Genomic DNA, 19,493 nt, shown 5'->3' with positions numbered 1-19,493 from the left:
TACACTGGAAAAAATAATACACGGTAAAAAAATTTGGTGATTTTTTATTTAACTTTATCACTAAAACTTGATTTACAAAAAACACTATTTTTAATTTTATTTTTGATATGTTTTAGAAGGCATAAAATGCCAACTTTTCAGAAATTTCAGGTTGTGCAAAAATCACTGACCGAGTTATGAATTTTTAATCAATACTGATTTTTCAAATCGAAATTTTGGTCGTAAAATTTTTCAACTTCATTTTTCGATGTAAAATCAAATTTGCAATCAAAAGTATTTCAGTGAAATTTTGAGTGCACCGTTTTCAAGTTATAGCCATATTTAAGTGACTTTTTGAAAATAGTCGCAGTTTTTCATTTTTTTAAATTAGTGCACATGTTTGCCCAGTTTTGAAAAAAATATTTTTGAAAAGCTGAGAAAATTCTCTATATTTTGCTTATTTGGACTTTGTTGATACGACCTTTAGTTGCTGAGATATTGCAATGCAAAGGTTTAAAAACAGGAAAATTGATGTTTTCTAAGTTTCACCCAAACAACCCACCATTTTCTATCGTCAATATCTCAGCAACTAATGGTCCGATTTTCAATGTTAATATATGAAACATTTGTGAAATTTTCCGATCTCTTCGAAAAAATATTTTGGAATTTTCAAATCAAGACTAACATTTCACAAAGGCCAAACATTCAATATTACGCCCTTTTAAAATGTTTGTCTTGATTTGAAAATTCCAAAATATTTTTTCGAAGAGATCGGAAAATTTCACAAATGTTTCATATATTAACATTGAAAATCGGACCATTAGTTGCTGAGATATTGACGATAGAAAATGGTGGGTTGTTTGGGTGAAACTTAGAAAACATCAATTTTCCTGTTTTTAAACCTTGCATTGCAATATCTCAGCAACTAAAGGTCGTATCAACAAAGTCCGAATAAGCAAAATATAGAGAATTTCTCAGCTTTTCAAAAATATTTTTTCAAAACTGGGCAAACATGTGCACTAATTTAAAAATGAAAACTGCGACTATTTTCAAAAAGTCACTTAAATATGGCTATAACTTGAAAACGGTGCACTTTATCAAAATTTCACTGAAGTACTTTTTGATTGCAAATTTGATTTTACATCGAAAATGAAGTTGAAAATTTTACGACCAAAATTTCGATTTTTGAAAAATCAGTATTGATTAAAATTCATAACTCGGTCAGTGATTTTGCACAACCTGGAAATTTCTGAAAAGTTGGCATTTTATGTCTTCTAAAACATATCAAAAATAAAAAATTAAAAATAGTGTTTTTGTAAATCAAGTTTTAGTGATAAAAGTTAAATAAAATCACCAAATTTTTTTACCGTGTATTATTTTTCCAGTGTAGTCCGTATCCATACCTACAACTTTGCCCAAGACACCAAATCGATCAAAAATTCCTTCAAAAGATACAGATTTTTGAATTTTCATACATCATTTTTGTATGGACAGCTGCCGAATTTGTATGGAAAATTATATGGACAAACTAATGATGCAAAATGGCTTCTTTGGGCATACCGAAGGCACCAAAAAAGTTTCAGCCGGATTAAAAAATACAAAAATTAAAATTGAAGAAAAAAGACCGATTTCGTAGAGAATTGCTCACAGAGAACACAGCTTGAGATAGACGAGAGAATTATTCTCTCGAGGTTCATTTGCAAAAAAAAGTTCATCCGTAAAAAGAACAAAAGTGTCGACTACGGGAATCTAACCAGATACGTTTGACAGACTAACCCAAGGACTTAACTGCCTCGGCCACCACATCTTGGTAACTAATGAGTGGTCAGATGTCGATGTATGACACCTGTTGGAGATTTGTTGTTTTAATTAACGAATGAACTCATTAGTTATGATGGTGTTATTCTTTCGATTTTTGCTCTGAGTCTTCAATAAATTTTGAGGGAACGGTTTTCTCGAATCTGAATCTCGGGTGTAGATTTCAAACATATTTTTTGAGGCAAATGATCGTCAGTATTTCAAAACAGTGGCCCAGTAATTATGTTTCTGAAACATGAATCAAGCAATTGAAAACATCTATTTTAAATCAACTCAAAAATACTACATTGAATTCTAATATAAATACATTTATTGGAAAAAGTTCAAATTTTATTATTCACGGAATCATGAGTATAGTATGCTAAAGCAAATATATATACTCCCAAAATAATGCTACTAATTCAAGGATTAAAGGGAAATCACGAAATAAAATAACAATATAGGGTCATTCCAAGTCAACTGGATACACTTTTGGACTCGACCTTTTGGACCATCCCTCTATTTTTGGAACTGCCCTTTTTTTGACGATACTCTAAAAAAATTTTTTTTTTCTTTTAATCATAACTTTGCAAATATTTGAGCAAATGACTTTCTAGAGGTTGCATTTTAAAGAAAATTGTTCAAGAAATTCGATAAAAATAAAATTTCAACCCTTAAATGCCCCCTTGTATTGTATTTTAAAGTTTTAGGTATTAAAGTTCAGTATTGACCACTTTTACTTTTATTTTTTATATTTTATCACCATCGTGTTCAAACTAAAATTAACTATTGGCGAGATACAGCGATTTCACTGAAAAAAAATATGATTTTGCGCAGCTCTCTGCCCTATAAATTCAAATCCGAAATAAGTTTCTCACATATAAAAACTTTACTCGATCCACCTTTAGGTGGTTGGTACCTTCTTCGCATATTTTTATCAAAATATCTGAGATCCGGCCTCAAATAAAGTTTATTAAAAACATTAAAGCACTTATAACTTTTGATTGGGTTTTTAGATCTTCAATCTTTTGGGCTTGTTGAAAAGGCCTTTTGATTACCTATCCAACGATGGGTCGCATAATAGATCCGGACAACTTTTTCATCAAAATATTTGAGATCCGGCCTCAAAAAAGTGTATAAATAACACTTAAGTGCTCATAACTTTTGATGGGGTTGTCAGATCTTCAATCTTTTTAAAGCGTTGGAAAAGTCTTTTGAATACCTTCCTAAAAATGTATAGCATGGCGGATTTTCTTACAAAAAACACCCTTTTTACAATCTCCAAAAATTTAGCTTAAATCATATTTTTAAGCATAACTTTTGAAGTACTTTTCTAAACTTCATAATATTAACTAGGGTCTTGTGGGACCCCAAGACGAATCGAATGAGACCGGAACGGTCCAAATCGGTTAAGCCAGTCCGGAGATAATCGTGTGCATAATTTTCGGTGCACGGACTCACATCCAGACACACGCACAGACATTTGTTCAGAATTTGATTCTGAGTCGATAGGTATACGTGAAGGGGGGCTACGAGGTCGAATGAAGAAGTTTATTTTTTGAGTGATTTTATAGCCTTTCCTCATTGAGGTGAGGAAGGCAAAACCAAACTATGCGGGATTCATCCCTTTTAGTTAAAAAGAACATCATGTACTTCCGAGTGCTGCGCAAAATCAAACTTTTTTTAGTAAAATCGCTGTATCTTGCCAATAGTTCATTTTAGTTTGAGGATTACATTGATTATTAAGTAAAATTGTCCGAGGAACACGATGGTGATAAAATAGAAATAATAAAAATCTAAAGAATTGTTCTAAACTGATTTTCAATACTTAAAACGTTAAAATGTAATGAAAAAATCGAAGTAGGTTTCGTAATAGGAAGGTCGTGAAATTTTCGCTCGCGTCATATTCGATGAAAAAAACATATTTTTTATAAAAATTGAAAAAGATATCTTTTTTTTAAGTCGTCGGTAACGTTCCGTCCGTGGTTCCTTCGCGTACCGTTAAATCTCCGGTGCAGAAGAGGAGTGTCACCCACCAAATGAATTGTTTTTTTCAATAGAGGAAAAGTGTTTTTTTGATAAAAATCAGCTGGGTCTTAAGAGCAAAAGCTTAAAAAAGAATATTCCGTGTTTTTACGCAGTGCCCGTTGAAACCATTTAGGCACTAGTTCTAGAAAAAGTTTCCACTTGCTGTTATGTGATGTATGAATAGTAGTATTGTGGTCAGCAGCATCATGAATGGCCTGTTCCGTGAAGTGAGGACCAATTCCGTCCGAAAACGGGGTCGAAGATGGATCCAGAGACTTATTGGCATCCCGAGGACCATGACCGGAGTGGGGTCTGGCCAGTGGAGTTTCCGGTGTGTGGCTGCCCTCTAAAAAATCAAGGAATTAGCTGAGGAAGCAATTTTGCTGCGCAAATGATTTCGAGCCAAGAAGAATTGGGACTGGTTCTAGAAGAAACGCAAGCCATGATCGAGAAATTTGGTGAGATCAGCCCATTTTAAATCCATAGCTTAACTGATGCCTTTGTGAGGGAAGAAAGTAAATTTTGCTCTACATCCGCATTGACTTTCTCTGCGTTCAACTAGCTCTCCATCTGCCTTGATTGTTTCTTATTCCTGATTTACTGTTCTTCTTTTGCTTCTTCCTACCATCTGTTTCTTTTGTGTCCTTGTGAGGGGATCATCGATCCATCCGCATTGACATACTATCTTTTCATTTTTCGTCTTGTCTTTCTTCTTATATTTCATTGCTTTTTTCACACTTACTACCAGTCTTTGTGAGGGGATACTGAGCTCGATTTGCTCTCCATCCGCATTGACCTTTTCTCATCTATGATTTTCCTTTTCATTAGTAGTTAGAATCAAAGCCGGGGACCGGGGAGGGAGCATCAGGGCAGTGGACAGTATGCTGTAGTGGCGGAGACTGGATGTAGATAGTGGAAGACCAGAACTACGTCACAAGGGGAATATAGTGTATTAATTGTACAATTCTTAAGGATTGTCTAATTACTACATCTATTGACCTCTGTCAGTTTCCAGCTGTCTGCCGCACCCTTTTAGGCCCCCAACAGGGTGCGAGCCCTGTTTTTCAGCTTTGTCAGCCTTTTTTCGGAGTTATTGGAGGTTACTGTCGGAAGGAGATTCTCATCCCTGAGGACACCGTGAGTGATTTTGCTTGTTCGCGTCCAACCACCCCCTTTTGGCCCTTCATACGGCAGTAATTTGAAGATGCTCCCTTTAAGTCTGAGCCACTGTAATTCTAGGCAACCGCTACATAAGTCATCCTTGTGGCCCTGTTGGTTATCACATCAAATCAAATCATCAAATCAAATCAAACTTAAAACGTTAAAATGTAATATAAAGGTGCATTAAAGGGATAAAATGTTATTATTAAATTTAAATTTTATTTTTTCTATAAAATGCAACCTCTAGGAAATCTTTTGCTCAAATTGTTGCACAGTTATGATTAAAAGATTTTTTTATTTTAGAAAATCGTCAAAAAGGGTGCGGTGCTAAAAATAGAGGGATGATCCAATCAGGACCAAACTTGGGATTTCTGTTAGCTATCGAAAGATAAACGTTCTCTCCAAGTTTGGTCTAAATCGACGAAGGTCCAAAAGTGTACCAAGTTGACCTGGAATGACCCATATTGATAAATCACAAACAAACGCAAACGTTGATTCTAGTTTATCTAACAGATATAGAGCAAATTAAGTGAAATTGTGACAGAAAAATAAGTTTTGTTTAGCTCAGTCCAGAAAATCACAATATATTTTACAATATAAAACTGTGATTGAGAAAATAGTAACGATCTACACTCAGCTTATTTACATTTTTAAAACTAACTTAACTTGAACTTCATGGTTTCAAAACTTATTAAATGTGACTTATTCAGTGTATTGGATAGGGAAAGAAATTAAATTTCAATAACCATAACAATCACTGTAGTCAGTTTTTCAATATCATCAATTTGATAATTTTAAATTAAATATATATCAATAATGAATTCAACAAAAAAATGCAAGATGAAAAAGAAAATGTTTTAATTCTTAAGGCATCATAACAGTTGTGTTGATTTGCGAAATATCTAAGAGATCGTGAACATATTTCTTTTATAGATTAAAAGAAGTTAATTTTCACATTGCTGCCGTATGAAGAGGCAAAAGGGAGTGGTTGGAAGCGTACAAGCAACTTGCTTACGGTTTCCATCATCTACTTCTAACAAGTAAATTAAAAAAAAAAACAATTTGTTGCAACTTGAAAGCTCCTAACTCATGAATATATCTGGCTCTATGCATTTAAAATTAAAGAAGAAAATCATAAAGCAAGAGAAGAATAAACGAGAAAATATAAAATTTTCGAAGCAAAAAGTTCTGTTAACGTTAACGATTTCCATCAAAACTTTCATGCATTAGACTTAAGGAATTTCCCAGCTGAAAAAAGTAAAGACTACTGCTTGAAGTGTTCTTTTGACAACCGAATAACTTATTTTGATAGTATGCTCATTTACAGAGATCCACAGTAGTATCAACATCTCCGAGTTTCCACAAGATATCTCTCGTGTAGCTACTTTGCAAGAAGTGACCAAAGGTGTACTGTATACACTTAGTGGCGACAATGACAACAACAACGCCAAGCATGCTGGTGAGGTGCCAGTTTTGGATTTGGAGGTCAACGCGGTGCAGATACTGGAACTTACTGAATGAAATCACCGTCAACCGGTGTCCATTGTTGTTGCGCAGAACTTGGAATCCAAATTGGCACCGTGAACAATCGTGACTCACGAAAAGGGCAAAATGGCGCAATTTGGAGGGTTTAGGTTTGACAGCTTATTTTTAACTCTGTGGATGTTGCATGGGTTGGGCAAACCCGAAAACAAACGTGAAGTTCAAGTTGGTCTAAGATTGATGAGAACTTGCAGATTACTATCCATTGAGCATTGTATGCAAGATTTAATCACTGAATAAATTTGTTCGGTGACATAGATGGATGAAATAACCATCGTCGCACCCCTCGCAATCCCCGCTGAGCTTTTATCATTTTCCACAGCGGGCTGATTTGACCGAAGCATTCAAGAACCTGTGAAAGAAACGCACCATCGAATGGAGAATGTCCTCCAAGCTAGCGATTTCGAAAAGTCGCCCCAAGCTATCTTCGGGGTGTACAATAAGGTTGCAGCAGGCTGCGATTCGCTGGACGTTTTGACGTTCCAAAGAATTGCTCCACCAAGTCGAGATATTGATGTTTACGCCGCACACTTGAGTCTCAAGTTGGACAAACATATTGCTCTTTTATTTGCAAACCATAAGGGGATGTGCATCTTCGAGTGAGGTACTCCAAACGGCTTAGAGAACCGCTTATTGCAGCATTGGAACTAATCGACTGTGGAAATCACCACATATTACAGTTCAGTACAACTTCACTGATTTGACTGGATTTTCACATGACAGTTGTTCAAAAACAACTGCGTCAAACCATCGGAACTTCACTGTAATCAATTGCAACGCCGAAGGTCAATTCCACGCTCAGTAGCAGCCATTAGAAGTTGATTTATCTGGTGAGCTTTGAGAGTCCATGTGGCAGTACCCGGTGCACTTCAGGGCAAGTGATTGTGATGCAAAGATCACTCTGAGAGTTCGTACATTACAGGCTCAAGGAGATCCAGAACCGCAAGGTCATCGTCGCGCCGCCGCCGATGTCGTCGTAGCACGGGAGACTTGAATGCCGGTGACTACAACTGCCAGTGACGAACCCCACGCAGCAGGTGACCAGAATTGCTCGCGTCACCTCATCCGTGACTAAACACAATAGAATTACCCAGAAGCCGAATCGCGGGGGGTTTTAAGTTATGCACTCGGCCAGTAGCTGACAGCTAACGAAGTGTGTTGATGATACAGCTAGTAATCGTAGTGATTTGATCGCCAATTTCCCACGAATCATCGTCGTTAGCTCAACGACGAATCTAACGGTAATCGCCCAGCTAATGTGCGTACAAGTCTTGTCATCAGCTCCGTAGTTGGACTCACTTGGAATGCCGACTTGACGCCGCGCTCGGTTGATTGTGGATAATTACGGGCGGTGGATATCAACAGACACCGCGGTGTCAAGTTCGAGGGTTTGCCGGTCGGCTGGTCGAAAATGGAACTAATCGGATCTCGAGCATACAAAAGTTCACAGTCATGGCGAACGAGTGATCGCGTAATTGCCGGATTGCGGGTGTTGGCAGTGGTAGTGGCGATGACGACGACGACGGACACCCGGTATGTTGATTAGGCTGCGTAAAGTGGTTGTTGTTGTTCTAAGCTTGTCTGTTCTGAACTGAGCTAAGTAATCGCGTTGTGCCGGTAGTGAGAAAGTGACGGATTGAGTTACGTGAGCGAAAATTTGTATCAGTTTGTTACGATGATGCTGCAACTTTTTTCAAGCAATTTATAACAATTGAATTCCAAGCATTGATTTATGCGAATACTTACAAAGATTTAGTAATACTTCCGCACAAACAGATTCCTTCCGGATGATTTTTACTTGAAATGATATCGCATCAGGTGTTGCAAGAATCAATTTGATAACATTATAAAACAATCTTACCGACAAACATCAATTTAGAGAACACATGGGATAATATTGATCAACTTTCCCTGAATGAGGACCACTTTTTTCACCAAGTGTAACAAATGAAACCTTTGTACAATTTTGATAACCCTTGATAACTTGATTTATAAAAAACACTATCTTTATTTTTTTATTTTCTGATATAATTTAGGGGACATCAAATGCCAACTTACGTAACTTGGGGGACTCACCCGCATAACCTTCAGACGCCTAGAAATGAGCAGAAACTTGCTTCAGAGACCTAACTTTTCAAAAATTTCCAAAGCGGGCAAGAAATCTTTGATCGAGTTATGAATTTTCTAAGCAATACTGACTTTAAAAAATCGAAATAATTGAACTTCATTATTTGGTGTAAAACCAAATTTGCTTTAAAAAATACTTAAGTGAAATTTTGTATATAACAAAAAAAAGTATTTAACAAAATAAAAAAATGAAATTAGTGTTTTTTTTTTGCAAATCGAGTTTTAGAGACAAAAAGTGAAATTGAAAATCACATTTTTTTTCGTGTATCATTTTTTTTTTCAGTGTAGTCCTTATCCAAACCTACAACTTTGCCGAAGACACCAAATCGATCAACAAATTTCTTCCAAAGATACAGTTTTTCGAATTTTCATAAGTAATTTTTGTATGGACAGCTGCCAAATTTATATGGAAATTTATATGCACAAACTATTGATGCAAAATGGCTTCTTTGGGCATTCCAAATGCACCAAAAAAGTTTCAGCTGGACTAAAAAATAGAAAAAAAATCGAATGACTGAAATCTTCGAGAATTGCTCATGAGTAAAGAACTCTCGGTAATTTCGGCATTAATTCTGGGTGTAGGATTTGGAAATGTGTAAAAAAACGATTTAATCCTAAAGGTAAATCTTATTTTTAAAATTTCGAAATAATTCAAACAGAAAAGAGCAGAAAGTTTTAAAATAGTTTCATTTTCAATCATTGACATTTGAACCAATAGTCTCCGAGATATCGCAAGTTGAAAAAAATGTTCAAAATTTATTTTGTGCCAAAGGAAATAAGATTGAAAAATATTTCTCTTCACCATAACATTTTTATTTGGTTGGTAAACGAAGAGCAAAATTTTTGTCTGTAAAATGTTGAAAGTATTTTATATCAAGAACTTCGGTTCCTAGGTATGATTTTAAAGTAAGAAAAAATGGGATTAGTTCTTTATTTTAAATATTCTAAAAACTCATTTATCATTTGAACTTACAAAATTAAAATGAAAAAATAAAATCTACATCAGATATAAATTTGAAAACAAGGGTTTCCAGAAGCAATTATTACTTGTTAGTTGGCAATTAATTATTCAAATTAATGGGTCAAAATGATTAAGGACTTAAACTATTGAATTACTATTCACGTTAATTAAAAATATTGTAAATATTAAATTGATAAGAGTATTTTTTAAATTATTTTAAACGAAGTTTGATGATGATTTTTTAAATGCTCATCTGATAGCTTTTTCTTTTTTTTTTTGATAGTTTTTTTTAAATTTAAATTGATATGACAATTTAAATGACTAAGGTGCCATTTTATAGCAGAAAATTAAAGCAAAATAAATGCAAGTTAAAATACTAAAAATGTAACAAGAAAAACATAAAACAAGAGAAGTAAAGTTTTTCGTAGAACAAAAGTTGGTCAAAATGACCTCCTAAACACGGGAAAAATAAAAATTCTGGGCAGTAGAGGGTTAACACCAACACATTAACACATTATCCAAATTTGAAGTTTTGTTTTAAAGCTTTTTAGCAAATAGTTCAAAAAATTATCAAATATGATTGAAATTATGTAAATTATCGAATGATTCATGAACACAATGTTTTTTGGAAGTGTTAGGGAAAATAAACCCAGTTTCTCCATACTAAGCTCCATACTAAGCTATTCTATTTTCATCACAACTGAAGCTTATCATTATCAAAACACATAGGGGCAAGAGGAACAATGCATGAAACAACATGTTAATTTGCTAACAATTGAACTGTTATCACTTAGACACATCAGATTAGAATGTATTTGAAACGTTTTTTTAATTTTTATATCAAATAATAATATTTTACAACAAATTTTAACATTTTTATGAAAAAAAAAATACTTCGACGATAAATAGTAAATTTTCATAATATCACTATATTTTGTAAACAAATGTTTATCAGTTTTAAGTACTTTTGTGTATTTATTTCCCAATAAAATATGTTGTTGCAGCAATTCGTATTATTTTCCATACTAAAAATCCATATGGTACACTTGCCCCGCCTGAACAAGATTTTTCAAAAGCTTTTAACAAAAATAACCAAAAGTTAAATCATACTTTATAATATGTGCAAGTCATTGGTAGGGACACTACTGATCTAGGAAAATTAGCATTGTGGTAAAAAGAGCCTTAAAACTAACCCTACGCCTTATTTTGTACTGTCCAAATGTTATAAGAAAACAATTTTTTTTTCGCTAATTATCTTCTTTTTTCAATGTTTATCACTTTCCAATGTTTCTCACCATGAGACATGTGTTGCTCTAATGTAAAGAAAACAAAGGTTTTGAAAAAAACTTCATTAAATCTTATGCCCCGTGGCAGTTACGTCGTGGTAGTAGAATCAGCTAATTGCATTGCTAGCAACAATTCCTCATACTGGAAATAATCAAAATTGTAAAAAATACAGCCGTACGAGCGACTGTTCCTCTTGCCCCATATGGTCGTCTTGCCCCAACTTCCCCTTCATGCAGAAAGGAGGGCTGCTTGCTTGAGCTATTTATTACTTTGTAATTGTCAAACACACTTGACATCTATAATCAGTAATTTAAGGTCAAAGATGCTAGTTTGGGACAAAACTTTTGATGAAATTAGAATTGGACTAAATATTTCGTATTGGTCTGCAACATTTGAGCAATTCTCTACGAAATCGGGCTTTTTTCTTAAATTTTAATTTTTGTATTTTTTAATCCGACTGAAACTTTTTTGGTGCCTTCGGTATGTCCAAAGAAGCCATTTTGCATCATTAGTTTGTCCATATAATTTTCCATACAAATTTGGCAGCTGGCCATACAAAAATGATGTATGAAAATTCAAAAATCTGTATCTTTTGAAGAAATTTTTTCATCGATTTGGTGTCTTCGGCAAAGTTGTAGGTATGGATATGGACTACACTGAAAAAAAATAATACACGGTAAAAAAAAATTGGTGATTTTATTATTTAACTTTTTATTACTAAAACTTACAAAAAATACTATTTTGATTTTTTTTTTATTTTTTGATACGTTTTAGAGGACATAAAATGCCAACTTTTCAGAAATTTCCAGGTTGTGCAAAAAATTATTGACCGAGTTATGAATTTTTTAATCAATACTGATTTTTTTCAAAAAATCGAAATTTTGGTCGCAAAAATTTTTCAACTTCATTTTTCGATGTTAAATCAAATTTGCAATCAAAAAATACTTTACTGAAATTTTGATATAGTGCACCATTTTAAAGTTAAATCCATATTTAAATGACTTTTGTTGAAAATAGTCGAAGTTTTTCATTTTTTTAAAATAGTGCACATGTTTGCCCACTTTTGAAAAAAATACTTTTGAAAAGCTGAGAAAATTCTCTATATTTTGCTTATTCGGACTTAGTTGATACGACCTTTAGTTGCAGAGATATTGGTCCGATTTTCAATGTTAAAATATCAAATATTTGTGAAATTTTCCGATCTTTTCGAAAACAATATTTTCAAAATTTTCAAATCAATACTAACTTTTCAAAAGGGCCATACATTCAATATTACGCCCTTTTAAAATGTTAGTCTTGATTTGAAAATTTTGAAAATATTGTTTTCGAAAAGATCGGAAAATTTCATAAATATATGATATTTTAACATTGAAAATCGGACCATTAGTTGCTGAAATATCGACATTGAAAAATGGTGGGCTGTTTGGGTAAGACTTAGAAAACATCAATTTTCCTGTTTTTAAACCTTTGCATTGCAATATCTCAGCAACTAAAGGTCTTATCAACAAAGTCCAAATAAGCAAAATATAGAGAATTTTCTCAGCTTTTCAAAAATATTTTTGTCAAATGTGGGCAAACATGTGCACTAATTTAAAAAAATGAAAAACTTGGACTATTTTCAAAAAAGTCACCTAAATATGGATTTAACTTTAAAATGGTGCACTTTATCAATATTTCAGTGAAGTACTTTTTGATTGCAAATTTGATTTTACATCGAAAAATGAAGTTGAAAAATTTTTTCGACCAAAATTTCGATTTTTTTAAAAAATCAGTATTGATTAAAAAATTCATAACACGGTCAATGATTATTTGCAAAACCTGGAAATTTCTGAAAAGTTGGCATTTTATACCCTCTAAAACATATAAAAAAAAATAAAAATACTGTTTTTTTGTAAATCAAGTTTTAGTGATAAAAAGTTAAATGAAAAAATCACCAATTTTTTTTACCGTGTATTATTTTTTTCCAGTGTAGTCCGTATTCATACCTACAACATTGCCCAAGACACCAAATCGATCAAAAAATTCCTTCAAAAGATACAGATTTTTGAATTTTCAAACATCATTTATGTATGGACAGCCGCCAAATTTGTATGGAAAATTATATGGACAAACTAATAATACAAAATGGCTTCTTTGAGCATACCGAAACCAAAAAAGTTTCAGTCGGATTAAAAAATACAAAAAATAAAACTGAAGAAAAAAGACCGATTTCGTAGAGAATTGCTCTGATGTAAAAGTCTGGTTTCGCAAAAAGCTGCATACAGGGATGGAATTATCGCAAAAAAATCAATTTCGCTTGCGAACTTTCTTCACCCGCGAAAGAGAGAGGTGGCAAATCAAGCAAAAGAAAATCGCTCCCGAAATTCTCCAAGAAAATCAATCTACTGATGATATTTTGTGATTTTTCCTTGTCAGCACCACTTAATAATATTTATTTCACTTTGTTTACACACATTGCCCACTTACAAAATGTGACAGGTAATTTTTCGACGTGTGACGTTACAGTTGCAAGTGTAGTAGTGAAAAAGATGTTCCGCCGAATAATCAAGATGATGATTTTATTCGATTCTTTTTACCGATCTTTCGTGCGCGAGAGAGGAGAGCCATGCTCCCTTTGGATTTTTTCTCTTGATGAACGTCCAGAGATTTTCTTTTGATGGTGATTATGCCATCGCTGGTTGCATAAGGTTGAAAATTTCCGATGTTTAGTATCGCAAAAGGTTTTTTTTCGCTTAATTTATACTTTCGTCGACTCTTACATTTTTTGAAAACATACACGGAGAAAAAAGGATTTCCAAAATCGTGAACACGCGTTTATGAATTTGGGAACCATGAACAAAATATTCAGATTCCATGGTACGTTTTTGAAAAACTCTAAATAATAATTTTAATAATATTAACAATTTGAGCACTTTTGAATAGGCTTAAGATTGGCTTTTGTTGGTTTAACCAACTCAAAAATCAAAACAGTGTTGAAAAGTTGAAACTTTTCAGCACTGTCATTTTTTGTGATGACAAGAAGGCCATTTCGTCACTACAAAATGACCGCAAGCAAATAATTTCAGACGAAATTTAAATGCAATGGTGAAAAAATGGGAGAATTTCAAAAGGCTTAATTCATATCTTTGAAAATAGTTAGGTCACTTCCATATTAAAAATCTTCGTGTTAACTTTCGATAGTTTTTATTTTTCGTGTTTAGAAGGTTCTTTCAACACGACCTTACGGCAGCGATATCACTGCTCTTTTCTTTTGTTTTATGTTTTTCTTGCCTAAATGTAAATGTTTTTATTTGTTTTAAACTTATTAGAATTATATTTGTTTTATTTTTAGCATTTGTTGTAGTCTACCACCCCCGGCACCATTACCTTTTCTCTTAATTGTTTTTTCTTCATATCTCAGAATAATTCCTATTTTCATGGGAAACCCATGAATCAAAGGTTGCGTTGACAATTTAATCTAGATTTTAGCTTTTTTTACATTTTCTGTTATACAGTGGATTCTATCGTTGTTGATATTGCAGGGACCGTCAAGAGAGGTAGTTATCAAATTATAGAAAAAAAATCTTAAAGCGACTGATAAATTAATTGACAGCGGGAGCAAAATTGATATCGAGATGATCGACAACCAAAGAGTTGACTGTAGAATAGAAAAAAATAAAATTTTGGCAAATCTTTCCTACAAGAATCTCACACTTGGACAATTTTGAGCGAGACCCGCGACCAGGAATAAAAACACTGAAACGATGTTCTGCCCCAGACATTTTCGCGATTTTCCCCATATAAACTTCAACGATAAAAAGCGACCCGATTTGGCTCAAAATAGGCACAGATACTTTTTTTTGCCTAAGGAATCGAATCAGAAGGTTTCCCTAATGACGATTTTTTTTATTGTCACCCTACTGTTTAGCTGTGTAGAAGGATACCATTATCATCAAAATTGTAAAAAAAATGCAAAGAGACATAGTCTGGGTCATTACAACAATTGCTGCATACTTATTTTTCACTTATTAATTATTTTTCATTAAAATCATCAGTACAAAGTTGACAATGACTCTTGAAAAAAATATATTTTTAAGTGTTGGCCAAGGTCCAATAAACAAAGTTTTCAACTCACTTTTTGGGTGTTTTCTAACTTTCTTGTCTCAGGGATATTCAAAAACACTAAAAAAGCAAAAAAAAGTTTATTGGATCTATAAAAACTACTCCACCATCGCCACACCCCTCGTCCAATCACAATCGCGACGGCATTCAACGCACGCCGGCTACTTTTTCTTTCATTTTCGGGCGGACTCTAGTCTTTACCCTTGCCGCTCTCCACCCATCAACACCAAGGAGAACGCCGATCGACTCACTACCCCGATCGTCATTCATTCTTCGGCCTCGCGCACTTGTTTGCTTCCACCAACGTTGGCTGTCGTTCGGCAGAAGTCAACCACCGAAAGTCATCGGTGATCGCGGCTCGCTACCTGCTTCACGCGCTCGAAGATCAACCGAATCGGCTTCTAAGCTTCTAAGCTTTTTTTTACGAGCTTTTGTTGACTTGCAGTTGGTGCTGTTGTTGGCGTTGCTACTGCCGTTGCTGTGGTAGTGTTTTGTTTACACCCGTTCGGCGTAGCCGTAGCAACGCGCGTTGGCTGTTGCTGGAAGCTTAAGGCGAGATTCATCTCGCGTGCCGAGCTTAGTTGCAATCCGGACCGTTGACCGATCTGCATGTGTTCCGCTGCGAGAAGCTGAGAACAGCGCCCGAACGACTAGGTATTACTACTAGAACGGTTGAAGCTTTTTCTTTATTTGGAATTGGAGTTGGGACACTCACCTGCCTGCTAATAGGTTGTTGTCGGTGAAGAACGTCAACACACGTGGAGTTCAAGTTGTTGGGTCATTGCAACGACGAAACCAGCTATTAAAAGGCACTTCGTTCGCCCGGTGTTCAAGGTGTTCTACTAGCGTTTAATTGAGCTGGAAGAGTTGGTAGGGTGGCATTTTTTGTTGTTGTTGGTAACCCCAGAAGTCGGAAGAAACAAACCGCCCGTGAAATATTAGTGTGTCTGTGTCTCTAAAACTAGTGCCATTTCACGGTTCAGTGGAAGTCTCGATTTCGGAGTGACGCTGTAGTTTTTGCTAGGAAGAACCCAACTTCAGGAAATGCCCACCGGGCAACTGACAAAAACGACACCCGTAAACTGACGACTGAAGAAGTGGAGCAGTTTGAAAAAGTGGTTCGATCTGAGCAGATCAGAACAGAACAAGTTGGGCTGGCGATTACTTCCTGAAGCGGAGCTGAGCGGAGTTGGGCTTAGCAACTATCGAGTGTCAATTTGTGCTGTTGTGTTTGAGATCGGAGTGATCGAGTTTTACGGGTGCAAGGCATCGAGTGAAGGTTTACTTGTGGCTTTGAAGTATGTTGGGAAGTGAAGGATACGTTGTGGGTTGATATTTGAGAACAGATTAGTTTGGTGTAAAAATCGATATTTTAAATCAGAGCTATCAATGTGTGATCAAAAAATCAGCAGCAGTTTTTATAGCTTGTATTGCATTCACAGACAGTGAAAAACAGTGATGTCAGCGGATTGGGGATTGGACTTTATCATATACAAATGCTCATTATCTGGATCTGGATCGTAAAGAATGTAATCAGTGAGGTTGACAGGATGTCGAAAACATTTGTTTCTTTATTTAAATTGAATCGTTCAAAAACAATTTTAAGTCTTTTCTACGATTTTTTAACGTTTTCAGAATGTTTGTTTAAAATTTATAATGCTCTGCAACCAAACATCGGACACCAATGCTATGCTATGCTATGCTATGCTATAATGCTCTGCAACCAAACATCGATATTTTTTGAATTTTTATTTTGGCTGAAATTCTGTGAGTACTCTTTGATCAAAGAAGCCATTTTGAATCCTTAATTTGCTTACACCAATCTTCATACAATTTCGGAAGATTCTTATACAAAAATGCAATCTCAATATTCAAAAATGAGAATTGTAGGAAAATTTTACTTTTGAAAATACGTTGGATGCTCTACACTTTTTACCTTCCGCATCTGACAGAGGAAAGGCTATAAAATCACTCGAAAAATGAACTTCTTGTTGACCTCCTAGACCCACCTTTACGTATACATATCGGCTCAGAAACAAGTTCTGAGTAAATGTCTGTGTGGATGTGTTTAGGTATGTGGACATTGTTACACTCTAAAAAATAACCCTGTAAAGTTAGAAAAAACACGAAATTTTAAAATGAAAAATTTTGTTTTAAATGAAAAAATGATCCTTCTGGGTCAATGTAGATTCAAAAACTAACTTAATCCACCTAAGTGATTGGTGCCTTCCTCACTTTTTACCAATATTTGGTGATATGATGGGTTTGGACACAAATTCCATCTATTTCTCAATAAAAAAATACACAAATATCACTTAAGCGGTCATAACTTGACACTGAGCGTTGCCAGATCTTCAATACCTAATTAACGATGGGTCGGATGATGGATCCGGACATAGTTTACATGCATTTAAGTGAGATCCGGCATCAAAAAAGTTCATAAATATCACTTAAGTAATCATAACTTGAGACAGGGTTGCCAGATCTTCAATGTTTTGGACTCATTGGAAAGGTCTTTTGATTATCTAACCAACGATGGGTCGGATGATGGATCCGGACATAGTTTACATACATTTAAGTGAGATCCGGCTTCGAAAAAGTTCATAAATATCACTTAAGTGGTCATAACTTGAGACAGGGTTGCCAGATCTTTAATGTTTTGGACGCATTGGAAACGTCTTTCGATTACCTAACCAACAATGGGTCGTATGATGGATACGGACATAGTTTACATGCATTTAAGTGAGATCCGGCATCAAAAAAGTACATAAATATCACTTAAGTGGTCATAACTTGAGACAGGGTTGCCAGATCTTCAATGTTTTGGAAACATTCGAAAGGTCTTTTGATTATCTAACCAACGATGGGTCGGATTATGGATCCGGACATTGTTTACATACATTTAAGTGAGATCCGGCATCAAAAAAGTTCATAAATATCACTTAAGTAATCATAACTTGACAGGGTTGCCAGATCTTCAATGTTTTGGACTCATTGAAAGTCTTGATTATCTAACCAACGATGGGTCGGATGATGGATCCGACATAGTTTACATACAGAAGTGAGATCCGGCTTCGAAAAAGTTCATAAATATCACTTAAGTGGTCATAACTGAGACAGGGTTGCCAGATCTTTAATGTTTTGGACGCATTGGAAACGTCGATTACCTAACCAACAATGGGTCGTATGATGGATACGGACATAGTTTACATGCATTTAAGTGAGATCCGGCATCAAAAAGTACATAAATATCACTTAAGTGGTCATGACTTGAGACAGGGTTGCCAGATCTTCAATGTTTTGGACTCATTGAAAGGTCTTTGATTATCTAACCAACGATGGGTCGGATGATGGATCCGGACATAGTTTACATACATTTAAGTGAGATCCGGGTTCAAAAAGTTCATAAATATCACTTAAGTAGTCATAACTTGAGACAGGGTTGCCAGATCTTCAATATTTTGACTCATTGGAAAGGTCTTTGATTATCTAACCAACGATGGGTCGGATGATGGATCCGGACATAGTTTACATACATAAGTGAGATCCGGCTTCAAAAGTTCATAAATATCTTAAGTGGTCATAATTGAGACAGGGTTGCCAGATCTTTAATGTTTTGACGCATTGGAAAGGTCTTTCGATTACCTAACCAACGATGGGTCGTATGATGGATATGACATAGTTTACATGCATTAAGTGAGATCAAACAAAAGTTCATAAATATCACTTAAGTAGTCATGACTTGAGACAGGGTTGCCAGATCTTCAATGTTTTGGACTCATTGAAAGGTCTTTGATTATCTAACCAACGATGGGTCGGATGATGGATCCGGACATAGTTTACATACATTTAAGTGAGATCCGGCTTCTAAAAAGTTCATAAATATCACTTAAGTAGTCATAACTTGAGATAGGGTTGCCAGATCTTCAATGTTTTGGACTCATTGGAAAGGTCTTTTGATTATCTAACCAACGATGGGTCAGATGATGGATCCGGACATAGTTTACATACATTTAAGTGAGATCCGGCTTCTAAAAAGTTCATAAATATCACTTAAGTAGTCATAACTTAAGACAGGGTTGCCAGATCTTCAATGTTTTGGACTCATTGGAAAGGTCTTTTGATTATCTAACCAACGATGGGTCGGATTATGAATCCGGACGTAGTTTTCATATAGATAAGTGACTTAAAGTGTCAACTCTGACACTTTTTTATACGTAACTTTTGAACTACTTATCGGATTTTCAAACTATTCACTAGTGCATTATGGCACCACAACGAATCGAATGCAACTTGTTTGACTCAAATCGGATCAGTCTGTGCCGAGAAAACGTGGCAAGAATTTTGAGCACCAAGGGGAATACGCACACACATACACACACACACACAGACATTTGTTCAGTTTTCGATTCTGAGTCGATAGGTATACATGAATAAAGGTCTACGAGCTGTTTTTCAAAAGTTCATTTTTCGAGCAGGATTATAGCCTTACCTCAGTGAGGAAGGCAAA

General features: G+C 34.9%; 1 protein-coding gene across 3 annotated transcripts in view; it reads left to right on the top strand.

Annotated features, from left to right (window-relative positions):
• The window catches only part of LOC6054604, a 54,653-nt gene that overhangs the window by 24,596 nt on the left and 10,564 nt on the right, over positions 1-19,493 (top strand). Inside the window, exon 1 of one of the 3 annotated variants that reach the window (XM_038248532.1) lies at positions 7,802-8,040. The exons of 1 other annotated variant lie outside the window; for it this stretch is intronic. In XM_038248532.1, coding sequence (XP_038104460.1) covers positions 7,919-8,040 — 122 coding nt within the window. In that variant the 5' untranslated portion in view covers positions 7,802-7,918. Of the gene's footprint in view, positions 1-7,801; positions 8,041-15,509; positions 15,638-19,493 lie in introns of those variants that run through there. One more of the 3 variants, XM_038248534.1, reaches the window with a different exon arrangement.

Source organism: Culex quinquefasciatus, chromosome 1 (assembly GCF_015732765.1).
Source record: "Culex quinquefasciatus strain JHB chromosome 1, VPISU_Cqui_1.0_pri_paternal, whole genome shotgun sequence".
Lineage (NCBI taxonomy): Eukaryota > Metazoa > Arthropoda > Insecta > Diptera > Culicidae > Culex > Culex quinquefasciatus.
Note: the sequence above shows the minus strand (reverse complement) of the source record. Positions and strands in the feature narration are given on the sequence as shown.